This window comes from Trachurus japonicus, chromosome 6 (genome assembly GCF_045865225.1).
Source record: "Trachurus japonicus isolate A0001 chromosome 6, Traja_1.0".
Taxonomy (NCBI): domain Eukaryota; kingdom Metazoa; phylum Chordata; class Actinopteri; order Carangiformes; family Carangidae; genus Trachurus; species Trachurus japonicus.
The window spans coordinates 14,244,808-14,268,420 of record NC_140912.1 but is presented as its reverse complement, the minus strand read 5'-3'; the positions used below and the strand labels follow the sequence as shown (position 1 = coordinate 14,268,420).

Sequence of the window (23,613 nt, the reverse complement as noted above, 5' to 3'; positions counted from 1 at the left end):
TTGAGTGATTTCCTGCTGCCACTGCTGCGTTCAGGCCACAAATTAATTTGATTCTGTTATGTAACTGTAATCATCATCCTCTCTAATCACATCAGCGGCTTTGTGAGACACCCAAAATAGAGGGATTGTGGGCTGGACAGAGGGCGGGGCAAACTGAAGGGTCTAGTTGCTAAGGGCCAAAGAAAGTAAACGGACTGGGGCCCAGCAGCAAGCATCTAAAAAAAAACAGATGTCACAAATGAAAGGGCCAACAAACCTGACTACACAAATCCAAAATAGGAGGCAGTTACCCTGAATCTAATGAGATGTGTTTTTTCGTTTTCAGTCAAAAACATTACATTCTGACCCTTGTAAGCAACATGTTACAACAATTAAAGCAAATTTAAATGTTTTTTTGTGATAAATGCTCAAAAAACAAGTGAATTTTGAGGGTGATTAATTGAATCAAAATTAGTCACAATTATAGTTTTAAAACAGGGATTGGTTTGATTATCATCTTGATTTAATGTAATACCCCATAACCGTCCAATCACCTCTTAGTTATTTTTTTTGCGGTTATCACTGTATTTACACCACAGGTGATACAGTATTTGGTTGAATGTGATCATGATATAAAATTATTGAATTTGTTTTTGTTTAGCCGTCCACCAACCAAATGCCAACACCATCTTGACACCAGCGATCAAGTCCAAAACGAACATCTGCTTATAATGTGTAGGAATTCCCCCCATCTAGCGGTACGGTTGATGTTGCGTTCACGTGAAATCGGGCAGACGTCAGACAGACAACAGACGCTGCATGTAACAGGATAAACAAGCGTCTATGTAAACAAGCGGTCCGCCAGCACGAGGCAAAACAATACAGCGTGACAATGGCCCTGTCCCATTTCTCCCCCTTAAAACTTCCACTTGGTTTTGAGTGCCCTCAACCGTAAATTCCCCTCGTTGAGGGAAAGTGGCTGAAAATCTTTCCCTATGGAAATGGGACACCACTAGTGTAGTGAACGTAGCGAACGTGATAACATACGTCACATGTTTACACTATACCGGTGGAGCGCGCTACTATTTTCATTCATGAAAAATACCGGCGGTTCCAGCTGTTGTGTTGCCTGTTGCGTTGGCTGTGTTTGTTTATCTCAGTCTAAACAATTTTTGTAATTAGTCATGGTTATCATAGATTAGCCGGGCTAACGGTTAGCTACCTGTTTAACTTTAATAACTCAGTGACTCAATAAACGGTCCATGAAAAAATAATTTCTCCAGCGGATATCCAGTTACAACATGACTGAGCTAACAGGAGTAGTTTCATGTCGTGTCCGACAACGGGAGGGTTTTAACAGCTGACGTCCTGATGCTACCACCGTTAGCTTTGCTGCCGCCGTTAGCTTAGCTACCGCCGTTAGCTTTGCTGCTGCCGTTAGCTGTCCCTGTCAGCTGAAGCCACTGATGCGACACCGTGATTCCCCCAATAAATACCACACATAGCGACACAAAACACACAGAGAGAGAAATAGTAATGTTTCTTCAAGCATATCAGATTTGTCTAAACGGCGATCGAGCATGACAACGGGTAATTTCATTTTCCACTTCGTTTTAGGCCCGCATCGGACCTCACTACATTTTGAGGGCTGATTTTAAGGGCAAAATCGCACTTCCCCTTGCTCCCTAGAGTAATGGGACACCCTACCCCTACACGTGAACGTGCAAAATATAGGGTTAGGGCAAATATTTAGGGCCAGGGGGAGAATTGGGACAGGCCCAATATGTTGTCATGGTGATGTCGTATTGTTTACCTGACCCACGTTTTACCGTCTTTCTCTCGTCGAGAAAAATGACATCCGGTTGGTTTGCTGACGGCCGTCTGCCTGACTGCACCTGACTGCAACATCGGTGCCTCCGTCCTTCCTCACACTACACAGTGGTGACAGTTTGAAAACTTTCTCCCCGAGCCGACAGCTCCAGTGAGTTTCTGGTTACCTACGGTCACGCTGCCACTGAACGTAAAAAAAATGGCGATGCAACATGGCAGCCTCGGTTTGGTGCGCCCCCCCCCTTATGTATTTGTAACGACTTGTAACGACTCATTCTAAGGTAGGAGAAAGCTTTCATTTGTATGCGTGTGATTCGTCTTCAGTGAAATACGTATTTATGAAAGCAATATTTGATTTTTGCTAATAAAAAGCCAAATAAGTTACATACTGGGGCTTTAACGTCACCATGTCAACTGGCCATGTTGGTGTCAGTCTAATCTTCATTTCAACCAAACAGTAACGTCTGATTTGTTCCCACTGTGCCAACTGTCTCACAGGGCAAGAAACTTTAATAGACTTTTCTTTAATGGCGTTTGATTGACAGGAAAGGCTCAGTCCAACTAAAAACATCAATGATGGGCATCTTGCATTAAATGTCCCAGGAAACCTTTCCAGTGAACCCGTGTGTCTGGTGACACTCACTGAAGTGGAATGTCCCCATCATTAAATATTTCCTGCAATGACGTCAAAATGTCAGCTAAAGAAAAGGCATGTCTCAGATTTTTACTAAATTTAACATACAAATTAGTGTATTAATGTAATCTGATAGAATTGTTTTAAGGGCTGTTTTTAAAAAAAAGTTAATTACATTTGTACATGAAGAAATCCACAGTTTGGTATTTATCCCCAGATTTGACTTGATGACATGAAGCCCACCCACCACTTAAAGGACCATGTAGGTGGTTTGTCCCTATCCTTGGATACAACCTATAGGCTAGTTATGTACCATGAGCAGGCATACTGGAACTTTATTGCCTGATAATAAAGCATAGTTAAACTATGGTTTGTAAATAGGTGCCTGCAAATGCAACTTATGGGGGAAAAAATTATGCCCGTAGTATATATTGGTGTCATGTGTGTTGATGTTGTTTATGAGCTGGTGACTACCTCAAATTGAAATCCGCATTTAATATTTTCCTTTGCAGATATTTTTACTATCACCAGTCTTTTGTGTGTGGCAGTCAGTGCAGTGAATAACCTGCAAAAAAGATTCCCAGGCTGAAAAGGTTCCCATATATTTCTGGAACTATGAGGTGAAAAACACATTTCACCAAACAACAACTAGTTTTTATTTGGATATTTGAATGTACAATGTGTTTATATCATTTTCAGATGCCGTGCCGAACACATTATATTAAAACCGCCATATCGGGAAGAAATCGACAGGTTGTAAGCCAGATGTATCAAGTCAGGTTCTGCTTTTTTCTGGAGAGAACAGAAATCACTGAGCCGTGACTTTGTATTATCAAAGAAATATTTCCTGGCCGGCATTAGATGGGCTTATGATAGACTTCTGTTCCATCATTTTTCCGGAGTGGACAGATGCCAGACGACGTGACTGCTTCTGTCAGTCGAAGAAAAGCATGATGTACATTGTCTTTTAGCTGGCTGACCGTGACTTTTGGGACACAAGTTGTTTGAGACGGGTCAGAGGTTAACTGGTTCGGTGAGGCTTGTCTCCGGGGGTCTGATTGGGAAGCTGAAGGCCCTGTGAGTGTCCTCCGTAAAGTGCAGTCCTGTGTCTCATACTGACACACTCATGTTTGCTTTGAGTACCATTGGATCCTCTGTCGTGTTCTGAAAAAAACGAGAGAAAAAAACGAAAACTGGCATCTGTGAAAAACCTCTCACCATGTCTAGTCTTTTGTTCTTCATCTGAGCTGGATGACTACAGTCAAGCGGGATGCAGCATCAACAGAGGTGTCTTCCTTCCTGTATCTATTGATTCTTTGTGATTGTAGCCTGTTTTTCTATTTAGTCACTGAATCACAACGGAGCCGATGCATCCATGACAGACTTCATCTGGGCTCTGGATACGGAAGACCCATGCATTGTGTCTTGTTAGTACACACTTATGTGACAAATGCACATGGTCCACATGGCTTTTTGCTTTGCATCAGAACTGCCTGTTTGTGTGTCATGTGTTTTGTTGTTGTGGGGCGGGCAGGAGGCTTTGCGGTGTGCCTTCTCTCCTCCAGCTGAAACCTGTCAGTCCCCCTGGGGAGCTGGGCCCAGGTTTACAGGACAGCTGAGGCAGCCCTGACAGCCCAGCTCATCTCGTTTGGAGCAAGGCATGCCGCTTTGCCGCTTGCTGCCTGGACAGGATTTGTTCCCTTCCTGCCACTTTACATCCACAAGCTCTACATTTAATTAGAATCACTTGTCATGTCTCGTATATCACCTGGGCCTCTTGGTGTCAGCTGTCAGCCAAAGAAATGCGATAGTTATTCATTGCTCTGCGGATGTGTAGCAGCAAGGTCACAGGACAGAATGCACCTTGAGCTAACTGTACTTAATGTTTATGTGTGGCTGCACAGTGTTTGTGTGCGTGTGTAGTTGTTGTCCAACAGAACACATGTCTAAAATTAAACCTATATTTTGCATCTCCCACAAAAGAGACAGTTGAATTGTTTGTTATGTTACAGTAAGCTACATAGTAAATTGATGGAGTCCAGCTCAAGTGAAAAGCTAATGGTAGTCGATGGGTGGGCACAGTGGACTTCTAGAGGGCTATTAGTGGCCTTAGTGGGTATTGGCTCTCGGTGCGGCTCGCTCGGACTAGCTGAGATTTCTTTCTGCTGACCTGGACGAAGCCCAAAAAAATCTTTACAGTGCAGAGGTTACCAGGCAACTGTGTGGCTTCGGGGGTATGTGAGCATCGCATATGGCACTGGACCCTGTGCCAACATAATGCATACATGATGGATGCAACAACCTCTGACCTGTGTACACATCCGTGTGCCGCTTGCATTTCTTACTACTCACCAGAGAATCTGTGCTCATTGGACACTCACCTGTCTGTGTCTGGTGTGTGTGTGTGTGTGTGTGTGTGCAGGCAGCACCGTGTGCCATGTTTGCTTTTGCTTTGATCATGTTGTCCCTGTCACTTTAAATGGTGATGTTTTTTTTGTTTTTTTTCTGGTCCCTCTCTTGTTCTCTGTCTCCGTCTCTGTCTGTCTGTCTGTCTCTCTTTCTCTCTCTCTCTCTCTCTCTCTCTCTCTCTCTCTCTCTCCTCCTGCTTTAACAGCCTGGTTATATAACTCCCTTTTCTTTCTTTGACATCCCAGAGCTCTTGCAGTCAGCTGACAGCACCCAAATGTCTGCTGGTAAACACACTGCTTTCTGTCTTTTCTCTCCCCTGATTTTTTTTTTCTTCTACACTTCCTCTTCACCCCTCCTACTCCTCAGCGATTAGGGATTGATTCTCTCCTCTGTCCCTCTGCCTCCTCTTCCATTGGTTGGGCTCCATATCCCCAGGCCAGTTTCCACATATTAGCACCCGAGGCCAGGGGAGGCGGGCAGATACGCATTGCCTGCCATGGCCCATGGATCCTGCAAGCTAGTGAAAAATGTGCTTTGGAGAGGCAATAAATTGCATCCAATTTAGAGATGAAGGCAGAAATAAATTTCTCTTTTCTGAAGTCTGAAGAAAGGGAAAAAAGCCCCTAGATAATTTCTGTTCCATCTTTTTTATGTGAAAAATTCTTTGAAATATCCTTTTTGTGTTGTTCATTTGAATTCATAAAATAATTATATGTCTACACTTTAGATTGCCTTTTTATGTTTCAGCAGGTTATGAAAATAATTATTCTTGTCTTTGCTGACATGTTTTGCATCTTGCTTGAAATGTGTTTGAGTCAGAGGAGACAGTTTGAAAAGAAACATTTATCAGACATGATTTGGCGCACACACACAAGTCCCCACCACCACCACCACCACCCCCCCGCCCCTCTCTTTCCTCCTCCTTCCCATTTCTCATCATTCCATTATCCTAAATGAACTGTCCAAGAGGCTTAGGCTCTCTCAGCTCAGTGCTGCAGAAGTCTGGAAGAATAAGAGAGTGTGTGAGGTAGTCTCAGAAATGATGAAAGGAAGTGTCTGGTAATGACCACATCAACTTTCTCCCTCTCCTGTTCGCTGCCTGTTCCCCAAATGTTTTCAGAAGCCTCCATCACTCCTCCGTGGCACCTTCGTAAATGGCTCCTGAAGTAATGAAGGACTTAGGAAAAACACTCCGGTCTGTAAGGCTTGCATCAACAGTACTGTATAAGCCAATGGAGAGCCCTAAGACTCATTTTCCCTGTGGTGATGTGCAAGCCTCCTATTAGTCTCTGAAGCCCAAACTCCAGGCTGAGATGTTTCCTTTTGTGTTCAGGTAGAGAGAGTGTTGTGTGCCAGTGCTTTCCTGTGTATTACCCGGCCTGCCAAAAAAACAGTGGAAGAGACATGAGGGGGATACACTCTGGAGAATTGCATCCCATTCTGTTTTTCTTTTCTCTTTTTTTTTTTCTCCTCCAAGAGATGTTTCTTCTCAGTTAAAAGGCTATGTTTCTCAACACCATTTCAATGTGCTGACACCCCAACTGTGAGGTGTTGAAATTGGCAAAAAACATTGTCAGCGCACAGTGTTGTGGTGCCAGTGAACTCCAAAAGTACAACATGAAACGGGTGATTTTGTGTATGTTAGAGTGAATTTACTGACAACATCGCCATGCTGTTACTCATCACTGACTTCACCCTATGAGATGAATAATGTGCAAATGGGCAAACATTCTTTGTTTGTTGTACACTCTGACAGTATTTACTTTGGATCACCAAGTAATGTTTTTGTTTCGCAGCCAAATAAGCGCAAAAAATAGATTTACAGTGCTAAGCTTCAGATGGCTCGCTCGCTGTGTTAGGTTGTATTATTTTCACACCCTATCTGTGAGCATTAATGGAAAAATGATACATGCTACATGAAAATAGGAGGAAATTGCTCTAGCAAACAGCTTTATTTGAAGTTAACGCATCATGTATTTTAAGTTGCATTATGTCAACAGTTTTGCTGTCTTGGGGCTGATGCTGCAATGTACCACGGGCCTGTGCTGTTCATCTAAGCAGGCAGTTAGCTAAGCTCAGCTGATTAATAAATAAGCATGCCATGGTCTTGGATCAGTGCGCCTCTAATGTGCTCAGACTCTCTGCCTTGTTCCTGTTGCGTCTATATTCCGCTTGGCTTCGTAAATGCAAAGGAGGGGTGGGGTCTTTCTACTATCTATCAGCGTGTCGTAGGGGCGTCTCAGCGTGTAGTCATCAAGGCCCGCTGTGGCATGAGCTCCCCTCATACTGCTGTATTTGTCTCTCCACATGGCCAAATGCAATTGGACGTGAGCTCCCCGTAGCTCTGCGCCCCAGCCCCCCCTCCCCCCTTGCTGTCCTTCCCTCCCTTTGCTTGTGTAAATTATGTAAGTGCAGGGGAAGCAGCAGCGACGAGGCATACAGTAGTGGCATTTTCACTAACCAGGGTTTGTGAACAGCACACATGCGAGCCCACTAGCCCACCAGCTCGCCGCATCAGCTACACCAAATGCATTTTTAACCGGGGTTTCCAGAGCAGCCCGGCTAGACACGGCGAAGACATGGGGGTTAGTGGGTTCACCTTACTGACTGTTCTGTAGTTAGGGGCTGACATCTCTAAATGCGCTGTCTGTGTATTGTGTAGCCATGCAGGGGAATTCTCCCTCCACATGCTCAGACGACGCTCTGGCTCTGTGTTCAGCCCCTTCTCATGAAATAACAATATGGCACTTTAAAACGCAGACCTCACAGAGGATGAGCAGTCGCCTCCAAAAAAGCCATAATAGCGAGACAGATGGAATGTCAAACTCAAGCTCTCAATGTGTATTTTGGATTTGATATGGATTATTTGATTTTTAATTGGAACATTTGAATATCCTACAGCAGATGTAATGTATCAGGCGGCCTTCTCTATAGTATTAGATATCTGTTCCTACAGTTGTTTTTGATCATGTCCTCTGAATATCCTTCTTATTCCTAAAAGCTTGTCTTTTGGGCACAGATTTACCATATGTAACTGTGTGTAGCAGACAAAATATACCCCATTGTTTGTTTTTCCCCTCACACACACACACACACATGCGCACACACACAGACACAGACAAACACAGTGAATACAGGAGCCTCGCCAAACAGAGGCTCAGATTATTCAGTAATGATGGAACAAGTCGATAGAACGAAGGACACAGAGTAAAATCTACAGCAGTTCTGATCATCAGTTTGTCATTTATCAAACAACAATAGAACACATTCACTCCTTTTTTATATATATATATTTTTTTAACTTCAGTCTGTGTGGTCAGATTTTTTTCCCTTTGTTTTTTTTTTTTTTTTTTTTATGAAGTCATTGAAGACATTCTGGACGATGCTATCCGACGTATGTAATTATTAATAGTCAGTGTAAACAGTGTTAGTTGTGGCATTATCGTATGCGCCTCATCAAAACACAAATCACATCCCATAATCATTCTATGCACAACAGGTGCAACTCACCTGTCAGCTACAGTCCTACAGCCGTGAAACAACAGGTTGCCTTCCCTCTGTAGTCTGACCTAAAGTGCTGTTGAGTCCGCCTGGCCTCCCTAACGGGCAGCCTTAACAGTTGCTCTGTTGTTGCTCTGTAGATTGAATAGCAGGTAAGTACCATCTCTGTCTGTCTGATCATCCACACGGTCTGTGAATTGCTATAAGTAAGTGTGTCCCATCTGCCTGGCAGAAATCAATAGGCGCTCTTCACGCAGCGCTGAGTTTGTCTGGCTTCGAAGGAATAATTAAAGAGCCAGCTTGCTGCACACAACCATGATGACTAATGCTGTTTAAGGAATGCCGCTCTTACATAAATCAATAGCTCTTATTTATCTCTCCTCCTTTCTCTTTTTTTTGCACTCTCTCTCCTTCTCTTCTCCTTTGCTCTTTCTGTGTATGTGTATGTGTGTGTGTGTGTGTTTATCAAGGCAGACAAAGTTCTCCTTTGTGCTTGTAGGTCAGTGTGTCACTGTGCCATGGCCGTGATGCTTACACATTTTGACAACCTCTGAGTGGGAAAAAAAAAAAAAAAAAACCCAAAGTAACTCTCTTCCCTGTAAAAACAAGGTAGATGCAATAGATTCAGTTGTTATACATGGATGCGGTAACTCCACGTCTCTTCCTGTCTGTGGCCCTTATTAACCCTGAAGGTCAAGGACAGAAACAAAAGGGCAAACATCTATTAAGACTGCTCCTTCAATTCTCTGCCACCCAACAAAAGAGAGGCCGAATAAATATGTGTGAAATAATGCATGGTTATGAGTGAGCGCTATATGCACACCTTTCCACCATATTAGGTTTTCATAATTGAATAAAACATGGAAGTGCTCTGAACATCCCCTCAGAGGGAAATGGCAGTCACTAAAGCATAGAAGCCAACTCAATAAAGAATTGGAAATGAATAAGAGATGAGGAGCAAACGAAGTGTGGTATATGAGAACGAGGGGGTGATTTACTCTAAAACAATATTTGAAACAGCAGGTGACTGAAGGGCAATAATTACATTGTAAAAAAGAGGGTGGTTTTGAAGTAGTCAGCCCACTGCTGGGCTTCCAGTCAGCTCTGTTAATTTTAAACTGAATGCTTTTTTAACTAGACCGAATATAGACTCAAATCATATGCGAACATGACCAAAGAAACATCTCTGTCAACCACATTTCAGTTGCAGACACTGTATACACACACACACACACACACACACACACACACACACACACACACACACACACACACACACACACACACACACACACACACACATACACATACACATACACATACACATACACATACACATACAGAAAGAGAGAGAGGGAGACAGACAGAGAAAAGCTGGGAAAGGAGGTACGCTGTGAAATATCCTGAAGGTCCTTGGCAGCATTAGAGAAAGGCCTGGGAGGTTAGGAAACATCAAATCAATGCATTGTAATGTGAATTGACTGCTGACTTTGATCATCTGCCTTGGGAGTGCTTTAGCATTGAGTGCTGTCACACTGGCTGGGTTAAGCAAATATGGCATGGGCTGAAATGGAGAGAGATGGGGAGGAAGAGACAGGTTAGAATGGGAGTGAGAAAAAAGGGATATGTGATGCCTGGCTATCATCAGAGAGTAATGGGCACATTAAAATTCAATGTCCGCTTGGTAAATGGCATACTGTGGATGTAATGCATAGTTAAACTGACTCATAATTGCAGATAGCAAATGCATATATATTAACGACACGGGGAGGTGTTGGCCCTGTTTCTTAATAGAATAATCACACATGCACCGTTGTCTCGGAGAGTGCGCTTGATTTCTTTGAAGGGACTGTAGTTGTCAGAAAAAATGATTTTAGCCCAGACTTAACTGTATTGCTGGGCAGACAGCTGATACCCTCCACTCAACCCCCCTCCAAAATGATAGGTCAGCCCTGCTTAGTGTCAGAAGCTGCTGATATCCTGGGTCTGAAAGTGGAAATGCTCTTAAGCCTTTCTCCTATAATGGAGTGGCCAGTCTAATCTTGCCCTCTGAGTGAGAGCAGGTAAGGAAGAGAGTTTTTACCACAACACTCTGACCTTTGCTTTGGCACTACACCGTCCAGATTACAGCACGGTGCAAGGCTGGCAGCCTTGTCCCTCGGCGGCAACATCCAGTTCCCCCAGCAGGCCTGGGAATCAACAACTGACTGAGCAACCCTCCGTCTACTGTACACTGTTGGCAAAAGGGAGTCACTGTGCGGAGGAAGATGAGGTCCCAAAGTGGGGTTTCATTTCATGACAAAAGTTGAAAATAGTGCGAATCTCTGCCCCTCAGTAACTAGTTTGGGTGCTAGTGGCTTGTCTGTGTGCAACTGACCAGTTAGTGTGTACTGATAGCCTCCATGTAAGGTGTTTAGGGAACAACGTCTACCGATGGTCTGCATGTGAGACGTTTGTGGGACATCTGGAAATTGTTGGTACAGAAAATAACCCGTGTTACACAGCACACACTCTGCCTCCTAAACCACACAAATGTCTGCATGCATATTGGTCACATGGGCACGCACACCCACCGCCGCCGCACACCCACCACCGCAAACCTGTGGGAAAACACTGTAATGTCTGTAAAATGATAATTTCAAGAAAGGTTAGAAACACCAGGAACAGACAGCCATGTATTTGCCCTCCGCGCACGAGTGCCACCGCTTCCCAACTGGGCAGGTCATCCGTTATAAACTGTAAATATCTTGCGTTGTGATAGCATTCTGTCCATGCAGGCAGCACTTTTTTTCTTTGACTAAGAAAATGTAAAATCAAATGAACGCTGCATGTACAAATATTCTTTCATTTCATCAATTTTAGATGACAACAGACAGACTATGGCTGCAGAGCTCCAGCTCGCTCTCGGGCTACAGCCTGTTGTCAGAAGGATAAACAGTTGATGCTGAAAACCTGTGTGGATTGTCTGTCTGTCTGTCTCTCAGTCTATTATTTTTCCACACAGGAAATATATCAGGATATGTTAAGGGAATCGATTAAGAATTCAACAATGCCATCATTATAAGTACAATGTTATCAATTCCCATCCCCGTTCCTCAGGAGGATGTCCCTCTTACGTAAGGCACACAGTGGGAGGGTTCAGCCTCTCACTCTCTCAGCCTTGTTTTTCCTGTTGTTGAATCGTCATATTTCAGATGAAATCTCTTGACTGGGAATTCAGGAAAACTGTTATCTCATCGGTAGCTTGACTGTAAATGTTTGTCCTCTTCCCTCCTATACAGTAGTAACACGCTGTAAGCAAACTGGAAAAAAAAAAAAAAAGATGGACGCAGAGCTCGGGTGGCGTGTTTGACAGAAAAACAGTGCAGTGCAGTTATGTCACCGTGACAAAGAAAGAGACGAGGGAGGGCCGAGAGCTACACGGGAGGAGATAGATTCCTTGAGTCAAGCTGGAGCAGCAAAGAGAAGCCCAAAACCTCTTGTCACTGTATAAAAAGAATAGCAAGACGACCCGTAGGTATTGGGCTGCTAGGTGCATCTCCTAACAAGCTGACTGTTCAAAGGCTTTTTAGTGCTCTAGAGAACATGAAAGGCATGTTTAAAAATTTAAAAGCCCGATCTGTTCCAGTGCTATGGAGCGGCAGAGGGAAGCAGATTTTTACGTCGCCATAATTCCCCAGTTGCTTGCTTTGTAAATTAATTAAGATGTTTATGACAGCTGCTTGCACCTAATGGAATGCTTATAGACTATGCTATTAATTATTACTGCTGGCCACGGCTGCAAGCTTTCATATTGCTGAGAATGTATGGCTTGCAGTATAGATGCGGTCCTAGCCTCAACCTCAGACCCCTCTCCACTCTGTGATAGCGGTGACAGTCAGCGGGGCCGTCTGTGCATATGTTGCAGATGTCTGTTTGGGTACGTGTGCGTTAAATGTGTATGCTCTTCTTCATACTGCAGCACATGTCTAGCCGACTGTGTCACAGTGGTCACAGTTGCATGAAATGTAGATCAAAAAAAAAGAAAAAGAAAAAATGTTTATTGGAACGAGCAGTATTCCACAAACCCCCGATTTAACACCACTGGGAAAGATAACAGCAGCCTTTGTTGTATAGCGTAGCGCTGCGATCGCTGATGCTGATTGGATGTTTCCCTTGTGTAAAGTACAAAACCTCTGCCCCGCGTCTGTCCTCTCTGTAACCTGGCCAGGCTGTAGGACGTGTTATCTCGCCGTGCCTTCTGGACAAATGCCACATTTTTATCATGTAACACTAGAAAAGTATATTAGGATTGTCATCTTCCTCCTCGATAAACCAACAGCCCTTCCTGTTACCTTGTCCACTTGTTAGTGTGGGGCAATCGTAGCATGAACTGTAACTGACCTCATGAGCCTGCAGGAGGTTCAGCGGTTTGCTCCCTACTGTTAACTTGGCTCCGGAGCGGAGAGTTTGTTATGCTTTCAGTAAGAAAGGGAGAATAAACAACTCGGCTGCTATACGCCTATGAGTGTGCAAGTGCTAGTATGGCTAATTATAGTTCCTCTTTCATATGACTTCACCACGAGTTCTTTCATTGACATTGTCATGCAACAGCATAAGAATAACCCCATGGAGAGTAGGAAGCTTTGTAGTAGCAAGATACAGTCTGCAGATTTACTAGATATAAACAGTGTATACGCTTTAAATCACTATATGGTCTCACTGTTTTGAGTTTTATTATTGCTGGTGATTAGGCAAAGGTGCCAGTGGTGTTTATTTCAACTTCATGCTGCCATCTTCTGCTCGACTTCAGTTGAGGTTTCTTTCTTTTCTTTTCTTTAAAAAAAGAAAACTTTTTCAGTGTAATTTAAGAGTTGTATTGATCAGTTACACTTTGTAGGTTAGCTATAACAACAAAATTTAACTTTCAAGTTTGTAAAATTATTTTTTAGAATAATTTATTTGGAATTATTTGCATTGTCAACTATGTTTTTGCTACTTTTACTTTTACGGCATCAAAATTTAAAGTTAGTACCAAAAAAAAAATCAATCATGGAAAGTCTCACTGGAAATATTAGCGCTACTAAATGTGTATCATTGCTGTGAACTGTATGTTATTGGACACCAAATGGTGTATTCCTCCCTCACCAAAGTATGTTTAATGTTTTAAAAATTAGTCTAATCTGTACAGTACTTACTGTAGCTCATTTATCTTTAAAAAAAAGAATGCACACACACTTTGGTTGAAGTTTGAAACTTCAACTTTGATAACGATGCACCCTGTGAGGAAATGTCTCAAGCAAACTGCTTTGTTTGAAAGTACCACAAGCCAAAAAGGCTCAGAACCACATATACCGTGTTATTTCAAAGCAGAGAACAGATAGAATCCCCGTGTTTATCAGCTGTCTAGTTACAGTGTTGGTGGAAAATATCTCTCACTGTCTTGACAGCGCGCCCTGTGGCGTCAAGTTACCCAGGAGTCAATGGGACAAATAAATAACGCAAGACAGCTCACTCTGTTGATTACACCATGTGAGGTACGTTTGTATCCCTCTATCCCTGCAGAATGGAGGCATCATGTCTCTGCTCTGCAGAGCTTTATCCTGTGTTATCCTCCGATTACATTTACATAGAGAATGCAGCGGGGAGGGAGAAGGCAACAAACTGAAGCACACTCCACCTGCACCACAAGAGGCGATGTGTGAAATATGTATTCAGTCTTTCATCAACCTCTTTATCTGCTACGCATGGATTATCCTCGTGTGTAAAGTCCTCTGTTGTGTTAGCTTTGAAAAAGGAGGAGGAAACTGTGATCTGTGTTCTATTAATCATAGTCCAGCTCCGTGGCCGTCCCGTTATCACACATGTGTGTAATTACAGGGTATTTGTGCTTTAAGCATGGCTCTGTTGCCTGGAAATGGAAGAGTGGCTCCACTGATGAACTCCCTGCTAATAGGACTACCTTTGATCTGCATGGAGCATGGAGGGCTTACAGAACTCGCAGGTTTTAATTATGAAATACATGAAAAATAGATGCTGCACTAAGTGCCGACCATGACTGCAGTGAATCACAGTAGCAGCTACGCTTGCTAGTTTGCCTCTGCTTTTCCTTCCTTTATGTCTTCCAGTGCTCAGAAATACCTCAATCCCTGTCTCTCTGACTCAGTTCGTTACTGCGGAGAGGCAAAAAAGACAAGTCCATGATATTAATTAGTGGATTGACAGACATGTAATTCATCTCAGAGGAAGTTTTCATTACATGGGAGGCTTCAGAGGGGCAGTTTGGCTTATTGGCAAGTGCTAAGACCAGACCTAATGGGGCTGCAGTTCCCTCCCTTTTGAGCAATTACAGCCAAGTCCTTATCAGCAGAGCCACGAGTCCACTGTTGTGGGACCTTGACTTCCAACACACTCACATGGAGTGATCCTTCCCCATAGACCCTTGTTCATTAGACAAGTGCCTGCTGTACTGTACTTTACCGGATGAGAATTGAGACTGAATGAGTGATGGTAATGAAACAGTACCAATATATTTCTGAGTCAGCCTTTATAGAGCTGATATTAGCTGACATTAGTTTGTCATCAGAGCTCTAGTCCCCCTCCCACTCGACCCCCACCCCCCAGGTGATCATACAACTAAGCTTGCATGGGCTGTCCATTGATGGACCTGGACAGCTCTGGTAACAGACTGCCAGCTATCTGAGCTCACATCAACTCACCTACCCTAATCCCTCCTTTTCCCGTCCCGCAACTGCTACTCTCTTGAGATGATATAATGTGCAATTTGAGTTTGGGCAGGTGAGCTGAAAGAACAACTCTTGAGCAACACCTCATTTCTTAAAATGACATATTTGGCAACGACAGCCTACAGCTGTGGTCTCCTTGAGTAGAGGAGTAGCCTGCGAATCATCTGTACATAGAAACCTAAGATAGAAAAACAAAATCAGTGAAAACAAGGAGCCCGTAGATCTGAGATTGTCTTTATTCAACTGCGGTATGCTGCGCATCTTGAATATTTAAGCTCTTCTGAGTAGGTTAGCCCAAGGGGGAACATCTCTATTGGCCAACTGTATAACTCTTACAACCCATTATTGTAAAAAGTGCATAACTGGAGTGTATGCCTGAGGAGCTGTGGGTAATTGTATTCCCCCTTTAGATTTCAACCTGGCTGTGTTGGGCTAAGGTAATATATTGTAATGTGAGTAGAAATTCACAAGTGTTGTCACTGGGGAACATAACTGTTGTCTAGTAGCGAGGTAGACCAACCTCTAACCTCCACATTGTAATAATGGAAATTGTGATGCATTTTTCTGTATACATTCTGTAGATAGAAAAACACAGAAAGGTCTAGATTATATTTTTGTGTAATTACAACACTTGAAATAGGTCCTCCCCTGGAAGAGTATCAATTTAAAATCTATTTAGTTAAAGCCTTTATGTATATACATATATATATATAAGTGAGTGTATAAACACAGCCGGCGGTGGCCCATGCAGACTGCTGTTCCGTGTAGTTCAGTTACAGCAACGTAAGCCAGGGTGGTCTGCTGAATGCGGTTTGTCTTTATTTATGGTGCGGGCTGAAAGGCTATTGGGTTTCATGTGTGGTTGAGGCTGGATCACTGGGAGATTACCGCTGGGCTGGGAACTGCCAGCGCAAAGAGTACACAGAGGCCTGCCTGTGCCCCTGGCCTCACTTTGACCAGCGCCCAGGGCCTTCCTGCATCCGTCAGGCCCCGCGGGACCAGCTCACACTCAGAGGAGAATTACTGTATAGTCCAGCTAGAGCCAGGATCAGAGTGAACAACATCAGAGCAGCAGAAACCCGAACATTTTGGCTTTTCACCTTCACTCCTGCACTGAATTACGCAACAAAATAACTCGGTGGAATGCCTCAGTGGTTTTCGATGGAGCAGTTCCTTGTTTGGTTTTTAGATGTTTCCTGATTTTTTTTGCTTCCTTTGCCATAGCCAACTTTCACTGTCCTCTTGAGCAGGTTACACACTGAGCACAGCGGTGAGCATTAGTAGCTACAACAGCGATGTGATGTGAACCACTTGTCTCACAATAGTCATTAACAGCGAGGTTGTCGGTGCCATGTTAGAGTTTTGGACGCTGTACAACAGAGTCGTTTTTTTTTGTGTGAGCTTGTCATTTTTTATGCTCTCAGCTGAGTAAACCTGTGCAGGAGTGTCTTACCAATAACAATAGCACTTATCGCGCGGTTCCCTGCGGTACAATTAAAATTCCGTCAGAGTCTTCAATCTGCCTCCCAGCCATGCCTGCTGTTTCTCGGCCCTCCTGGGCCACGTCAGTTCCTCTGCTGCAATGTATAATTCACGAGCCACCAAACAGCACTGAGGACTCACCTGGAGACTCGTGGGCCCAGCAATGCAGAACTGCACTGGGAGAGACATAGTACATCAGTCTTGGAGACATTTGTAGGGGGCGAGATGCGTGAGACACGGTACCTCCAGTCAGCCAGGGCTTCTATGATCTCAGGGTCACCCTGATAACATCGCTTGTCCGCTGGGATCTTCCAACTTCTTGCCTTTTCCCACTAAGGCATGTATCCTTTTTATTTTTTCCTGACCTTTCTCCTTTCGTCTTCTGAAAGACAATTGTGGTGTCCTCTAAAACTAATTTGGATGTATATCTTCTATTTGCAGACAATTCCATAGCGATGCATTGAAGTAACCTGTGGAGTCTCGGAGTGGTTGCTTTTAGTTAAAACCAATTAGAAATGACCAGAAATAACAGCGCCTGGAGACAGAGAAGTCATTTTTCTCTTGAGCCTCCCCAGAGAGTTGGCCTCTCCATGGATTAAGTGTTTTAGTATATTAGGGGGCAGCTGATTAGAATCATTGTGCTTTTTTAATCATTAAATTTTTGCATGTATAGTTTATAGCAGTATAATAGCTAATAAGGCTAAGTGTGTCAAAGCAAAAGGGATGATTGTTTAAATGACTTTGTGTATGAAAGTTGGCCTTCACAAAGACTGCTCGAGTTAGAACAGCACCGAGATCCTTGAATCAGCTCATCCTTCTTATTTTATGACTTTTGATGAGATGAGCATTAATGCAAGAGCAACCTTGCATTATATCTTTGTATTTTGGTGGTACTTTTTACTGCCTGATCCACTGCTTTACTTTTGAGAGGTTTTTTTCCCTTCTTTATTTTAATAAATGTATGCTGAAACACTATCTAAACAAGTCACCCACTGAATAATTCTAGTTGTCTTCATGCTTGAATTCGTACGAATTTCTTACATGTACAGCTCAATAAATCACAACAAAACATGTCTCCTAAACAACTGGGGGGCTGCATTTGGAGGTTTGTGATGGCTAAGAGGAGAAACACATTAATTGTTTCTAATTATTTTCTCTCAGGAATGTAGCAGCAATTTATCAGTCGGGCAGGCGGCAGCAGTCAAAAGATGGACTACTGAACGTGGCTGCATCTATCATTCTTGCGATGACCACAGCTAAGCCAGTGTCATTAACTAGCAACCTCAGGAGTAGCCTAAAATTAACAGTCCTACACAACCGCTGTCATTAAGACGGAACAATAACCAAGCCTTCTTTTTCTAGCTAAGAGGCCTTATTAACTGTGTGTGTACTTGTAGCATTCCCAAGGCCTGTGGTACTGAGCCGTGATTCCAGTAGGTGTCTTAGCCCGTCCCTCCCTGGGCCCTCACCGGCGCTTCCTGCAGCTGGGTCTGTTGCACCGGCTGTGTCCTTGTGTGCAGCGGACGTGCAGCAGTGGCATGTGGAGCAGGCGGCAGGAAGCGAACCTCCCTGTCTCCCCAGACTGAACAGTGAATGAGGATAAGTGAGGAGCGCCAGTCAATGAATCAAGCAGCAGGAAGGGAGCAGCCAGGGGGGGAGTGTGACGTCCCCACGGGAGAGGCCTCGCATTAGGAACTTCCTCGTCTGTGTGTTTCTGGCACAGGTTAAATGGATCGCTCCCATTAGCGCGCTGAGAGGACAGCTCCATTATATGAAGGAGACTGTAACTTTGAATGTCACGGTGCAACAACCCCAGAGCACGCCTCGTCTCCCAGGGAGGCAGGGTGACAATAACCATCCATGATAATCATTCCCTGTCAGGCTTTAAGGAACCTGAAATTATGACGTACAGCCTGCCGTGTGCCTCAGACTTCATTACAGTGCTGTCACTTTGAGTCGCCGGCGATGGCACGGCGCTCCACAGCCGGCTGCAGCGCTGGCTGCCAAACCCCAGACTCACTCTCCTCCTGTCTAAGTGGCATGTTTACAGGATGTGTGCCCCCCCTGCAGATAGATGTGGTGCAGGTTAACCACCAGTCGCCTGCACAGTGCCTCTTTTCCTCCATAGCATAAGCAACGTCTCATGAGAACATGTGCTGAATTGTTTACCGATGCAAGGGAAAATATGACTGATCAAAGGCCACATGGTGACAACTGTCCCTCCTTCCACTGTGACAAATGGTAATGTAGAAATTAGAATTCAGCTGCAACTTCATACAGACAACGGGCTTGCCTTTCCACTTCAATTTCAGTTAATACTTACTATGAATAAATGCCTACAAAGCACATCGATGGTATTAAAAGGTGGCCCTCAAGCTGTAAGCATGTTTATAGCAGCCTGTTTGTCAGCCAAGGAGAGCTTCACCTCCAGACTGACCTCTGAACCTGCCATCCAGTGGAGAAGACATGAGCTGGCAGGCATTGCCAATGTCAGTGCCCAGAGCTAACTCCTTCTTTCTCACTGCCTGACTCATTCATTGGCTTTGTGGCCCCTTTGCCTTGCCACCTCCAATCACAGGGCTCTGAATGACACATAGAGGAGGAAGTGGGCCCACTATCCACCCCTCCTGTTTCCTCTAACCTGCATAGCAACGGGCTGAAGGAGCCTCTGCTGCGAAAAAGAAACAAAAACAAATTAAAAAAAAAAAAATACAGTAACTGTTTTCGCTCTGCACCTAAGAAGATGTTAATGAAGAGAATAGTTTTCATGTTAATAATTGTGTGGGATTCAGTGAGTGGGAGACAGTTGGTCATGCCCTTTATTAGACACTCACTGATTCAGCAACCGCAAGCTGTGGCTGTGCAGGCTGTTTCTGTGTTTCTTGGACTTCCAGCACATACAATGTATGATGTTGTTGTTTTTTTTTTTGTGTGTGTGTGTGTTTTATCTCTTTATGTGCATCTGGTTTTGTTACATTAGTACCAAACCTGCTGTGCAGTTTTTGACCAAGAGTGGCACTGTAGAGATATGATGTGTTGAGCTGTCGCCCCAAGCATGCACATGAGTCTACACATGTACTCTACTATACAAGCACGGGGTGTGATGCTGTATATTTTCTGCTGACGGAGGAGCCGTGGCTATCACGTATTGACAGCTGTTGCCTGGTAACGCACCATAACAGGTACCACCAGTGTGCAACTAAAAATAAGGGAAGAAGGCAACTGCTGGACAGCTTAAACAATGAAAGTGTCAAAAACAAATAGCACATTTTCACAAGTTAATAAATGCATTTAACATTTATTTTTAAGGCCCCAAGGATACTCACAATTCTTTGTAGTGAGAAACTTCTAAAGTCCAGTAAACAAAACAGTGTTTGTTTACACAGGAAATTCCCCAGAGTACCTTTACAGTAAATACCCCTCCTTAAATAGATTTCATGAGGCATTTGAGATTTAATATGTTCACTATAGAGGGGCAACAGAAATTTTACTTAGTATCAGGATGAATAAAAAGAATTCATCAAGTCAACTTTAATTATTAAAATGTATTAATTGATAAATCTTGATTGAAGATTAGAGAAGACTCAGCTCATTTCTGCATCTTGTTGATAATGAAGAGCCGTATCGACTGTTACTTCTTGACTTTATCAGTGAAGGAACCAGTGACAGCAGTGTGGTTGCTGTGGCTGATCTTGGGCGAAAGCACTCACATGCACTGTACGCACACCCCCAAACTGACTTGTGTTTCTTTCACTTCCTCTGTCATAAACATTTTCTTTTTTGCACAGCAAAGGGGTTGTTTACAACTCGAAGATCTCTGGTCAGGAAAAGGCACATCGGTTAACACTTCACAAGAAGACAGGCATAACTCTTTTTTTGTTGGTGGTGTTGTTGTATTGTCAGCATCTGTGTGTGTGGTACGGTTTCTATCAAATAAAGTAGATGTAGATTGCATAATGAGTCGTGTCTAAATGTTACCAGACTCCTGTTTAACAGTCTGACGATGTCTGTTTTATGTGTTTGTATTAGAATTGTAAGGTCTGACAAGAAGCCAGGAAAAAACGGCCTCTTTGCTATTTCCTCCTGCAGTTTCCACAAAGCGCACCAGTCGTGCTCCTTACATGGTGTGACAACTTGTCTTATCCATCAAAACAAAGAGCCAGTTAACTGCTTAATACTGGCTTTTTTACAGCTGCCTTGTTTTGCCGCCACACCTTGACACCGCTATTCTTTAATGGACCATCAGCTCTTGTTGGCTTCCATGTCACTTGATTGAAGTGTAGAATTAAGACTGGATTGCTGTTTATTTTCTCCTTGCGTAATGTCACAGTTGGACAGAGCAGACGCTTTTGGCCCCGAGCGCTGGAACAATTGTAGAGCTCCATCACAGACTGCCGGCCCCTAGGTGACTGTTTTCCCTCTTTCTGCTCAGTGGCGTTGATATGAGTTCTATGTTTCTCTGTGTATGTCTATAGGAGGCTTGAAGGGCTTATTTGTTTTCCCCCTAGTTGCTCTTTGACTCGTTTCCCCTCAAACGTGTCTGAAACATTGTTATCTTCGGCCAGACGCCTTTTTTCACAGAGAGTTATTGAATCATGTCAGCTCGCCGTCCCTCGAGTTTCAAATGCAAGCTGTAGAAAAATTAGCCATTGCTTCCGCATGACAAGTGGGATCTATTAGTGTGCTCTCGCCCTGCAAAGCATGAGCATCCAGTGGGCCGCTGGGGACCACGGCTGGCTGTACGCCCGTCCGCGTCAGGCTCCTGGGGCATTAGACCAATGTTGCAGACAGGAGAAGCAGCCGGAGCCACAGCAAAGAACCGAAGTGGCTCATGCAATGAGTTGACACCCGAAGGGGCGAGGAAGGGCAAGCGTGAGCGAGAGGGCAGCCCGGCTCCACCTCAGCGTCAGCCGAGTCTGACTCACGCTGGTCACTGGTCACTTGTTTGATAGTAATTTGCAGCTACAGCACATCACCCCTGCTTTTATCTCATCTATAGTTCAGCTAATCTCTTCTCCCAATGCCACTATACATTTTCTCTTAGACCCATGTTGACCTCACAAGGAATTGGTCAGTATGAACTCAGTGTTCATTTAATGCCAAGCAGCACTGCTTGATCCTACACTTACATGCATTTATGATATTATCTGTGCCTCTCAACATGTACCAATCCACCTTTTGATGCAAATATAAAACATAAAGATAAAAAAAGATAAAGATTTCAAAAAAAAAAAAAAGTGTTCGTGTGAAGATCCTTGGCCAGTTTAGGACATTTTTGTTTAGAGACAAATTCTTGACTGAATTTTGAGGATACAGTTTATAGGAAACCATAAAAGCTCTAGATAGTTTGTGTCATAATGCACTTTGGCACATTGTGGTGATACATTCACCTCTTACTGGATATTAAATAAGAATTTTGGATGTCCATCATTTTTTAAAAGGGTGCATATTGTGTCTGTGATCTTGTATGTTTTTAACTTTCCATACCCTACGCTTAATTTAATGCGTTCTACATACATGAAAATACATATGCAAATGAAATGAGTCAGTTGATTTATGTTTGAATCACTCTTTTGCCCTTTGGTTTTCCTATATGATTTTTGTTTGTGGCCTCTCTTGAGCAGACGTCCTGATCTCACTGAGACTACCTGTTTAAATAAAGCATCAACTAACTAACATGGAGGTCAAAGTGCCTCCATCCCGCTCTTGGCTACAGCCTTAGTCATTTGCTCAGGCCCAATCAGTGTGGCTGCTCAACACATTAGCATTCCAAATGTTGTTTGTTTTAGTATAAATTTTCATTCAGTGCCCGCAGAGGGGAGAGTTTCAACCACCTTGTCGTGGATGTTGATGTAGCATGGCTGTAGGTCAGACACCAGTCTACACACATAATTATCTCCGGGCCTGCCACCTCGGTAACCTTGGACGGTGACAGTCTGTTGGACCACAGGGTCTCCGTCTTCATCGCCGTCATCACTATCAGTCAGCCATAAGCAGCGCTCTGTGTGAATTTAAATCGTGGTCTGTGCTGAATATTTTACAGTTGTTTTATTTTTCATTATTTGTTTGTTTTCTCTTTCCAGGTATCTCAGTAACAAAGAAGACACACACCTGTGAGTACAAAGATTTTTATTACTCAACTTCTTATTTCAGAGTTCAAAATGGCATTTCCTTCAAAGATAAATCCTCTAGCTAATGTGAAGATAAACCCTCTCAAAACCTCATAGACAGTAGAGATGATAAGATAATTCTGTTTGTATGTTTTGTGTTTTTTTTCCCATCATTGCCTACAGTATAAACATATTATTGCCTTAGTGGTATTGTAATAAATCAGTACCTTCATTTAGATCTTTGCCATCCACTTTCACTATTGCGTATTACTCCGTCTCCATCCTGGAGAGAATATGATGATAACCCCAGAGAGGAAATTAAAACGCTATGCAGTCTTATGACTGCTTGATAATCATGCACAGTAGAAGCAAGACAGAGAGCTGAAGCACCTCTTTGTTTTCTGCAAGGCCTTGCAGCTGAACAACACGGATGTGGTGTTGTGTGGTGGTTTGTAACCTCTGAGGCTGCATTAACTACCAGTTTGTAGTCTTCAAGTACAGATCATATCACTGATATTGAAAGATGTAGACGCAGACTGTGACACATGTCTCACATGTGAGATGCAAAGCTTCTTTGTGCGCTGCCTACAACAATAGCACGCAGGCTTTGCCTTTACTAACCATCACTGCCTTTTCAATTTCTGTCTGCTCATGAAGAATTGATGAACAGTCAAACCTGTAGAAATCAATGATTTCCAAGAGATTTGTACTCTGTTTTGACACGCATGAAGTGCAATCGAAAAGGCATGTAAAAACGCTTTTGTGTAGCGCGCCGCAGTGTGTCTGTGTTGCGTGTGTGTGTGTACATCTGTGCGTGTGTGTTCGTACCCCACTGTGTGAATGGAAGAAACTAGCCCTGAAGGCTATCCGTTCGCTCTGATCACTCTGATGAAACTTGTGGAGAGGGAAGGCCAGAGGGCTTTTCTGTAAGAGCGGTCGGAGT

General features: G+C 43.6%; 1 protein-coding gene across 1 annotated transcript in view; it reads left to right on the top strand.

The window, feature by feature from the left end:
• roraa (RAR-related orphan receptor A, paralog a) overlaps nt 1–23,613 on the top strand; it is a 181,416-nt gene that overhangs the window by 103,488 nt on the left and 54,315 nt on the right. Inside the window, exon 2 of the mRNA XM_085779119.1 lies at nt 22,644–22,673. Within this exon, the coding sequence (XP_085635245.1) occupies nt 22,644–22,673 (30 nt within the window). The remainder of the gene's footprint in view (nt 1–22,643; nt 22,674–23,613) is intronic.